Source organism: Cuculus canorus, chromosome 4 (assembly GCF_017976375.1).
Source record: "Cuculus canorus isolate bCucCan1 chromosome 4, bCucCan1.pri, whole genome shotgun sequence".
Classification (NCBI taxonomy): domain Eukaryota; kingdom Metazoa; phylum Chordata; class Aves; order Cuculiformes; family Cuculidae; genus Cuculus; species Cuculus canorus.
In genome coordinates this window covers 48833271-48843635 of record NC_071404.1, presented here as the reverse complement: position 1 = coordinate 48843635, position 10365 = coordinate 48833271, and the positions used below count along the sequence as shown (strand labels likewise).

At 43.4% G+C, this 10365-nt stretch overlaps 1 protein-coding gene across 1 annotated transcript in view; it reads left to right on the top strand.

Moving 5' to 3' along the window:
* The first annotated feature begins 2255 nt into the window (after positions 1-2255).
* SNCA (synuclein alpha) overlaps positions 2256-10365 on the top strand; it is a 77783-nt gene continuing 69673 nt past the window's right edge. The window contains exons 1-2 of the mRNA XM_054066421.1: positions 2256-2463; positions 4143-4288. Coding sequence (XP_053922396.1) covers positions 4168-4288 — 121 coding nt within the window. The 5' untranslated portion in view covers positions 2256-2463; positions 4143-4167. The remainder of the gene's footprint in view (positions 2464-4142; positions 4289-10365) is intronic.

Genomic DNA, 10365 nt, shown 5'->3' with positions numbered 1-10365 from the left:
AAAAAGTGACTTCTATGCATCAGGTTAAGACCTGTGTAGCAGAAGTCATGGAGTATATGATGGAAGATGATAGCAGAGGTGTAGCATTTGGGTGAATCTGGCAGGAGTGAGGTGGGTCTTCTCATGGTGTTTCTGATTTGGGGTGAAGATTTTTTTTGGTGTGTACAATAGGGTTAAGACTCAAAACTACAGCTGCAAGAGCATCACCTCCCATACTTAAAAATTATCTGGGATCATGAATCTTTTGAGAACACTGACATTGAACTCCAGCCACTTAAGGCCAAAGATTTTGATGCCATGAAAAAGGCCAAAATCAATAATCAATGCTAATTTGATTATTAAGCAGGTATTGCTTTAATAAATAATATGGTGCCAGACACACAGGGAATCATTTCACCTAATCTGTGGGTCCATTGAGGCTGGTTACAGAACTTTTATACTGGTTAAACATACATATTCATATAGATTCCAAGAAACACTGGTTGCATATTCTGGAAATAATGGTTAAACATACGTAGAACTCATTATCATATCTTGTCACCCACTCTGGAATGTACATCACAGTTCCTTTGTGTCTTTAGAATCCTCTGATGCTCTTTATCTTATCTCCTTCCTCACTGGAGCATGTTCAGAGAAGAGCAACGAAGCTGGTGAAGGGACTGGAGAACAAGTCTTATGAGGAGCAGCTGAGGGAACTGGGTTTTTTAGCCTTGAGAAGAGGAGGTTGAGGGGAGATCTTATTGTTCTGTGACTACCTGATAGGAGGTTGTAGAGAGGAGGATGCTGGCCTCTTCTCCAGAGTGACAGGGGACAGGACAAGGGGGAACGGCCTTAAGCTGTGAGAGGGGAGGTTCAGGCTGGATATCGGGAAAAACAGTCGTCACAGAAAGGGTCATGGGACACTGGCAGAGGCTGCCCAGGGAAGTGGTTGAGTCCCCATCCCTGGAGGTATTTAAAAGACAGGTAGATGAGGTACTCAGGGACATAGTTTAGTGGCAGTGAGGAATGGTTGGACTCGATGATCCAAGAGGTCTTTTCCAACCTGGTGATTCTATGATTCTATGATTGTATCCTCTTGGTGAGCTCAGGTCTGTCCTTCGTTCTTGCTGGGGTACAGTTCTTGTTTCAACTAACAAACAAGCTAAACTCCTGTTACAATCACATTCTTTCTTACTGCAAGCTGGCCAAGACTTGATTATTTTTATTCTTATTATTCTTAATGACTTATTCCTTCCTTCAATTTCAAAACAGAAGAAAAGCAATTAGATGCTTGGATTGAGCTCATCAAGAGGACACAATGAAGAAGATAAATGATAAGATAAAGAGCATCAGAAGATTCTGAAGACACAAAGGAACTGCGATGTACATTCCGGAGTGGGTGACAAGATATGGCAATGAGTGAAAGGCGAAGCGCAGGTGTACTGCAGTCACCATCAACAGCTTCCTTACACTTCTAAGATGCGGTTCCGGGGCCTTTTGAGCTAGTGTTGGGTTGGCAGAGTCTCCTGCTGTCCCTTTTCCCCCTCTTCTCTCTCCCGGCTGCCTCGAATACTGTGTCACCTCGAATACTGTTTCACCTCGAATACTGTGTCACCTCGAATACTGTGTTCAGTTCTGGGCCCCTCACCACAAGAAGGATGTTGAGGCTCTGGAGCGTGTCCAGAGAAGAGCAATGAAGCTGGTGAAGGGGCTGGAGAACAAGTCTTATGAGGAGCGGCTGAGAGAGCTGGGGGTGTTTAGCCTGGAGAAGAGGAGGCTGAGGGGAGACCTTATTACTCTCTACAACTACCTGAAAGGAGGTTGTGGAGAGGAGGGTGCTGGCCTCTTCTCCCAAGTGACAGGGGACAGGACAAGGGGGAATGGCCTGAAGCTCTGCCAGGGGAGGTTCAGGTTGGATATCAGAAAAAAATTCTTCACAGAAAGAGTCATCGGGCACTGGCAGAGGCTGCCCAGGGAGGTGGTCGAGTCACCTTCCCTGGAGGTGTTTAAGGAAAGGGTGGATGACGTGCTTAGGGACATGGTTTAGGGAGTGTTAGGAATGGTTGGACTCGATGATCCAGTGGGTCCTTTCCAACCTGGTGATTCTGTGATTCTGTGATGGATGGCGCACTCCGAGATTATCACACCTCCCACCGCGCTCCCACGGAGAACGCCGGGGGATGGGCGCAGCCTCTCCGCGCGAAGCCCGGCACCGGGTGGGCCGGGAGAATGCTGGGGGGGAGCGCGTCGGGAGCCTCCCTGCCTCCCTCCGCTCCTCCTTCGCTCCATCCCTGCATCCCTCCCTCCTTCCCGCGGCGCATCCTCTCTCTCCACCCCTCTCCTCTCCCGCTGCCGTCGGGGGCGCTGCCAGCAGACCCGGCTCGCTCTCCCCCATCCTCGGGGATGTGCTGAGAAGGGGCAGCTCCCCTCGGGCCCCCCGCGACACCGCCCCACGCCTGCTCGGAACGGGGGAGAAGCCCGGCGGTAAGCGGGGCTCGGGGGGGGACTCGGCGCTGCCGGGCGGTCTGTGCCGCGAACGGGCGGGTCGGTGTGTGTGCACGTAGGTGCAATGATATATACATAGCATCTAGAATACTATCCTGTTGAATGTCCTCTTAAGGGCACCGGGGAGGGAGGAGAAGTCGGGCTCTGCGTGTGCCTTGTGCGTCTCACCCGGAGCCCGTGGGTGCCGCTTCGCCTTGCCATGCCCTGGCGGCTCCTCTCCCTCTTTATAGATGCATTTATAGACACGGACACGACGCCCTGTCCTCTCCCTCCCTGTGCAGGTGCCTGTGCATTAGGTGGGGACCTCGCCCGCGGTCCCCAGGTGCCCCCACACCTGGTCACGGCTCTGCCCTCCTCCCAAGCACAGGTTTGGGGACCTCCTTCTTGGAGGAGGTGGGTCTGTGTGTGTCTGTAAGGCACGGTGCCCAGCCCCGCGGTGACGGGCGCTGCCGGCAGGATGGCTGGAGCGCAAACACAGCCTTTCTTCGCACGCTCGTCACGAGTTAGTAGAAAGCTGCAGCAGCCCAGATGCCTTCCTAGACATCCATTCCTTCTGCTCTGCCTCCGGCACAGAAAACAACAGGCAGCTCTTCTTTCTGTGTGGGTGGAGGAAGAGAAAGGACTATCGATAACTGATTTGTTGAAGGGACCCCGACTTCTCAGTTTTAATTCCTATTTTAGTAGTTTCTAGTTTACTAGTTAGCACTGGGTTGTGTAGATGCCAAAGAACTCGCTTGGTAGCTTTAGTGCAGTGCTTTTAAAAACCTGCATTCTTGCTTTTCCTTTTCAGTAAAATCTTTTCCCAGTCCTGCTACAGGCAAAGAACCCATTTGGTAAATCTCAGTTTCCAAAAGACTGATGTGGGCTGTGCACAAAATGCTGGAACACTGAAAAAGCAGCATTTCCTATTTGCTCCAGTCCATCCAGTATTTGGATTGTAATGGCAGTTTCTTATAGCAAGTGAACGGCTGAGGCTTTTGTGGGTTTTTTTGTTTCTTTTTTTTTTTTTTTTTTTTGCTTGTTTTGGGTTTTTTGCTTGGTTTTTTTGGAGGTGGGGTTGTATGTTTTGGTTTTATTTATTTTTTGTTACATTGCTAGTGTTTCTTTAAGGTAGCTCTGTCCTCTGGATGATAGGTGGAGTATCATCAAATCATGGGGCCAAATCTTGCAATCTGCACATAAATAGAAATGTCCTTTGGAGGAGATGATGCCTTGGTAGGCAAGAAAGGAATTTTTATCTATGAATCCACCTTCCTACCAAAACTGCATTAGCAGCAACCTCTCCGTAGGATTCTGTGGAAACAGGATCCCCCCCCAGCCTTTCTCGGGTTGAGGGAACTGTTCTTACAGCACCTTTTAACTTGCTGTGTATGGCAGCATGCGAGAAAATGTAAAGATGAGTCATGTAACCATACCCCTTGTTTTTCTAGTTATTTAACTGTTCTTTCTATCTGAAGTACTGAGCACAACCTCGCATACAGAAAGGTGTTTGTATATTCCTAACAGAGATGTGGATGAAAGCTACACAATATGGGGGTATAAATAATATAATTTTTAAGTAATTGTGATTCCATTCATTTTGAATGAAATTTTCTTCCCTTTCTGGGATAAAAAGCTGCAAATATCTTACTGAAAGTTTACTGTTTGTTTTTCTCTAGAGCTGTGTGAGGAAATTCTTCAGCCATGGATGTGTTCATGAAAGGACTTTCCAAGGCAAAGGAGGGAGTTGTAGCAGCAGCAGAAAAAACCAAGCAGGGTGTGGCGGAAGCAGCTGGAAAGACGAAAGAGGGCGTCCTCTATGTGGGTAGGTGGGCAGCAGAGATCGTGCTGCTGGTTGGTGTACCCTAACATTCACTGCTGCATCCTCCTCAGACCTATTCTTCTGCACAAATAAGACGTAATCACTCACAAGAGACTTGTTTATTTGTTTTGCAAAACAAACAAGAGGAGATTTGTTCCCTCCTGAGCTCCAGTTCTTTGAAGCCAAATGTTGGGGTTTATGTCACTGTGTGTGCTCACCGTGCATTACTGCTCTGTGGAGACATATCTGTAACACCACACTGAATGAGGTCGCGGTGTAGAAGTGCCTTACAGTACGGGTCACTCTGTTCAAGAAGTTTGCAAGGTTAAGGCTGAAGGTGTAGTTGGTGCAGTAAAATTAAATTGAAAAAAAAAAAGAGATGTAAAAGCTGAACTGGAAAGTAGCTTCACAGCATCCCATAGAATACATGGCTTTTAAGTAGAGAAGAATCTTGAGAGGTTAATTCAGGAACTGAGCATAAGCCATGCTGACTCCTTGGCATGTCAACAGTAACGTTTGGTATGGGAAAGTGTCAACTCTTCATATTTTGAAATTAACTTTGTGTTTTGTCCTTTGCTATTTTATGTCCGTAGTAGGTATTTTCCATGACTTCTCAAGGAAGACCCACTACAGTTAATGAGGTAGGGCAAGTAGACGGCAGGGTAGCAAAGCAGTTAATTGACTTATCAAGGCCACACAAGGGTCTTGCACAGAGCCAGGGCTAAAATTGTTTTCAAATCCCAGATCAGTATTTTGATTTGCACAATCATCATCTTCACTTAGCAATTATCGGGCTTTAGAGGACTGTTTGGCAAATGCTGCCATGAAAGAAACACAGGAAATCTGCCAAGACCATATGAATAAGTGGTCATCTAAAAAAATAATTATGGATCTATTTCTTCTATTCATCAAATAAAGTTGGTCCATAAAAGAATGGAGGGGGAAAGATACTCTTTCCTGTAAAGAAAGGCTGATTTTGGCTGATTTTGTAGCAGGTCAGTTCTGTAGTGGACGCTGTGTGTATCTAAGGAGATACACACAGATATCAAAGAGAAACACAGAGTTGAAAACTAGCGGCATTTCTTCTAAATAGGACCACTGAGGTCTCTGCAAATCTGATGTCTTTTCAGGATTCCCTCTGCCCTTGCAGGCTAGTGCCAGTCTGTAACAAAGTATTTCTGTTCCACATAGTTCGGACTACTCATTCGGAATACGCTTTTCTCCTGCTGAGCCATAGCAAAGCTCAGTGCTCTTGCCAACAGAGATGGCAGTCATTTTGAAAACTAATTGTAAGATGAATCTATTTTAAAATGAGCGTCTGCTCATTTTCAGTGTATCAAAATAGATGTTCTTTCACGATACGTTGTGCTTGATATCAGACTGATTTTTCAGTGGCAGGGTTTTTTCTTCTTTTATTTTCTTTTCTTGTAGTTCCTGACCGTGCTTCTAGAGTCACTGATTTATTCATTAATTTTTGTGTCTGATCTATTCCCCAAATCGCAATAATATTTGTACCTAGATGTGCTCGCAAAGGCAACAGATTTCCTTTTGTCTTCAGAGACACTTTTGCTGAGGTCAGACTCTGGAGGACAGGCCTGCTATTTGTTTCAAAAATAAAATACTGAGGACACCAGAGCCCTGGTGGGACCTGTGCATATGACTGTAGTAATGATGAAGGATCCTTCCCACTGGAGATGCCTGCTTTTCAGAGGGAAAGAGCTATATGTACACTTTCAGTCACGCAGATAAAAAAGCCTTTGGTTGGAAGCTGTCTCCAGGAGCTCTGGCAGCTCGTGTCTGGGTGCGTCCCTGCCCGTATCTGCTTGTAGGAAGCCACAGTTTCCCCAGCTGAAGTTTAAACAGGATCGATCACGGTAAGGGATAAACAGGGAGCTGAGTACTTCTCGGTCTACTCCCCAAGCACACAGCAGGGGCGGCTCTTCTCCTGAGCAGTGTTAGCAAAGGCTGGTGTGATAATCTCAGTTCTGTAGGTTGGTAACTGTTGCAGTGCAAAAGGTGGTGAAACTCCTTTATGAGCAAAGAAAAGCAGCAGACTGCATTAGAGCTCCTGAAGATTTCTTTCTCTCTACTTCTATAATAGGGTTTTCAGATAAGAGTTTCACAGCGAGATTATGCTGTGAATCTGCTTGACGTCTTGCAAAAAAGAACCAAACAACCTTGAGCTGAGAGGGACCTGTTAATCATTTTCATTTTCTACAGTCGGCTCCATTTGCAAAGTCTTTGGTCCAGATCCGCTAGGTAATACGGTCTCCTACTGAAATCAGTGGAATTCAGGTAAATACAGAAAAAACATCTGGACCTTTCTCTCCATATTAGCTAATTTGTGAAAGATGGTAAAATAATTCTACTTGGTAAGAGAGTTCTGTTAACAAAAGCTGCTGCTTGGGATGAAATGTGAAATGTGGTCATTGTAACTTATTTCCCTCCTTCCTTTCCTTTTTTTTTTTTTTTTTGGCACAATGAAGATTCTCTTTGTCACAGGGGAAGACTTGTAGCTCTCAGGGCAAGTGGTGTATTGGAGGATTAACTGGTTTTTTTTTTTTCCCTCTCCATGCTGAGAACTATTGTTTCATCCTTCAGTCCACTGTCTTTGTCCTGCTTTTTAATACCGAAGATACTGTTCAAATTAGTCTATAGTGCGTTTTTATGCTTTCAGGTAGTTTTTCCCTAAATTCCTCTGTTGATGTACTTGAGTGTTGGCCAGCTGAAATCAGCCTCTCTGTCTTGACTCATACAAGTACAGGATTAGAACCTTGGCCTATGTCAAAGAACGTCCTAATCATTGTTTAGAAAGGAGGACTGAGACTCAGCAGTCCTGCGCTGCATCCTGCATGCCATAAATCTAAAACAAGGTCTCCGTGTATCCTTCAAGAGTTGGTGTGAAGCAGTGAGGAAATGAGTGGTGATATTTACTTGGACTCACTTTGAAACCAAGAACTGAGAGTAACAAGGATGCTCTTGCATGTTGTCACTGATGTACTGCCCAAGAGCTTCTCTGAGCTCTGAATGTGCTATCAGGGAGCTAAGGTTTGCGCTGAAGTGACTCTTGAGTGCATGTTCAGCACTCAGGAATGGAAGTTTGAAGACTGATCATTTTTTATGTTATACCCTAGCAGAACAAAAGAGAGGGCAGGCTAGCAGATGAGTTGTTTACTAGTCTCTGTGCTTAGCTGGCATATGGCCTTAGAGTAGAATAGTTCAGTCATGACCTATTTGACAACACCATCCAAATTCTTCTGCTGCATACTTTTCATAAGATTTCTTATTTTTCTTTCATAATAGAAAAGACAGCAGAGTAGTCGAGGGACTCAAGGTCTGCCCAGTGGAACAATGAGCTTTAGCACTTGAGAGCAAGCACTTTGCTTAGACAATGATTTCTGCTTTCCTTAATTTGGGGTTATGTCTCCCTGACTTTAACCACCTCCTACTAAATGACCTGAATCTCAAGGAGGGCTTGCTTGAAATAGTCTGTTCGTCTCTCAGAAAGCCCAGAAATAAGTATATTACCAAACAGCTGATGCACACTTTCTTTTTGCAATAATGGTAGTGATGATAATAAATAATGAAATTAAGAGAGTCTATTGTATTTTTTTATAATTACGCAAAGGCAAAAATTCTGGGTCTGGCTTCTCTCTCCCCTTGAAAAAATGTATATTATAGCAAGGAAAAGTAGCATTGCCATGAACTACTATTGTTCCTGCATCACCTAAGTAGTTTAGGTCAGTGTCATGTTCCTTTGTTATATTATGCCTACACTGATTCCTCCATTCTCCTTGTTATGCAAGGTACAATGAGCAAGATTATTGATGTTTCAGGAATACTAGTATTAAAGACAGCTAATTTCTCTCAGAAACAATGTGAATGACCAGCTTTCCTTCATTGTCAGCCGCAGGTCATAGAATCGTAGAATCATAAAATGGTTTGGGTTGGAAGAGACCCTAAAGATCATCCAGTTCCATCCCCCTGCCATAGGCAGGGACACCTCCTACTAGACCAGGCTGCTCAAGGACCCATCCAACCTGGCCTTGAACACCTCCAGGAAGGAGGCATTCACAACTTTCCTGAGAAAACTGTGCCAGTGCCTCACCACCCTCACTGTGAAGAATGTCTAACCTAAATCCCTTCCAATTTAAAAACCCTTCCAATTTAAAGCCATTCCCCCGCATCTCATCACTACAAAGGCTCCCCGGAGCCTTCTCTTCTCCAGGCTGAACAACCTCAACACTCTCAGCCTGTCCTCATAGCAAAGGTGTTACAGAATTCAACTGTTATATTTATAGGCTTGTTCTGGCAGATCCTAATGTACTTCTAAATTCTGTTGTAGCTGTGACTGTAGAAACAGCTACTTCCATGCAAATGTGCAGTAGTGGGGCAAATAGTATTTAGCTTTAAGTTATGCTGTAAGGTTTGGCTCGCTGCTTAGCCGGTTGTTTGCCAGTTACTGGCTTTGGCTTTGTGTATATCTGTTCTGTATAGGTCTGCACGTTGAGCTTTTGCTAAAGAAAAGCTTATATTCTACACAGAAAATGGCTGGCATTTCTATATTAGTTCTGATTATAGCAGTGTTACATTAAGGTAAGCAAAGTAACAGATCAATTTGCATATGCCACTCTGGAGATATATGCATTGCAGAGGTCCTTAGGGAGTTCTGTTATATCATCCATCTCTTACCAGCCCTAGGCTGTGATATAGTTGCTATTCACAGGTTTCCACGTGTTAGTGGCTTAGCTTGCAGACAATCCCTTCAACAAGATGAATGAGATATTGGCCAGGTCTAACAATGCGCTGAAAACATATGCTTAAGTATTCCGATAGACTCACGGTAAGCCTGTGCTTATTTTGTTTCTAGAATTCAGTAGAATGATCATCTGCTTGAATTCCAGCATTTGTTAAGTGCTGTCTTATGGTGCTGCAAGATTGAGAACCAAAGTCCTAAAACAAATCCTTAGACATTAATGACTTGGATTTAATAAAATGGATGGATCTTTCAGTGGTACATATTTCCACTGAAAAACAACGAGCTTTTTCAAAAGAGAAAGTCAGAATAAAGGAGGGAAAAGATTTCTCAGCTAGTTAAAGGAACATGTCATTTTACTTGATGCAACATTTTTTTTCCATTATTTATCATGCATTATTATTCTGCTCTAGTTCATGGATAGCAGAGCCTTTTCAATGCTGTAATCAATCTAATAGTGCCATATATATATGACTTAGGTTTCATAAATTTGCACTAGCAGCAAGTAGGATATATTGCTGAAAGAACTTTCAGTGTTTAATTGTATTATTGTAAAGAACTGGAGACAAAGTTGCTTTCTTCTAATATATTTCTGCTCATACATTTTCTTCTAATATATTTCTTATACTAGTTTGTATATGATTTTATATATAGTGTTAAGCTAAAATTATGTAGATGTTAGAAATATAAAGTCAGAAGTATAGATTATAATATCTCAGATACTGAATGACATATAGACAAAAATTGCATTACAGGTAAGGTAATTTCTGTGTTGGTAGTAAAAAAATGCCATCCTGCCTGTGGCAGACTAGGCTAAGATGATGAACTAGGAGCCATAAACTCTGTCTCTGTGGTGCTTAATTGCACATTTTTAAGCATCATAGTCCACAGATGGATACTAATTCCTGAAATGTAGCCATATTATAAAACCTGACAAGGACAAAAAGAGCTCTGGCAGGGAAAAAAAGACATGGAGTTAAGTTTTCCAAAGCAATATTTGGTAATTGTTTCTCCTCCCATTGAAGACATGGAGAAGAGTTATAGGATGAAATTGTAAGTAAATTGATGTAAATCTTCTGGAAACTTTGACACTGATCATCTGCAAATGCATGCAAGAGTCTCATTAGGACATTAACAGCAACATGGTTTCTGTAAGGAATCATCCATGTGAGTTTGCAAAGAGGGAGGCTTAATGAACGTGGCTATAAAGAAAATGGCAAGGAATTCAGTAGGTACAAGAAATAAACTGCAGAAATGTTTTCAGTATTATTCACTTTTCCACAGTCAATATACATTCATGCAGTTGCTCTTTATTGAAGGTTTT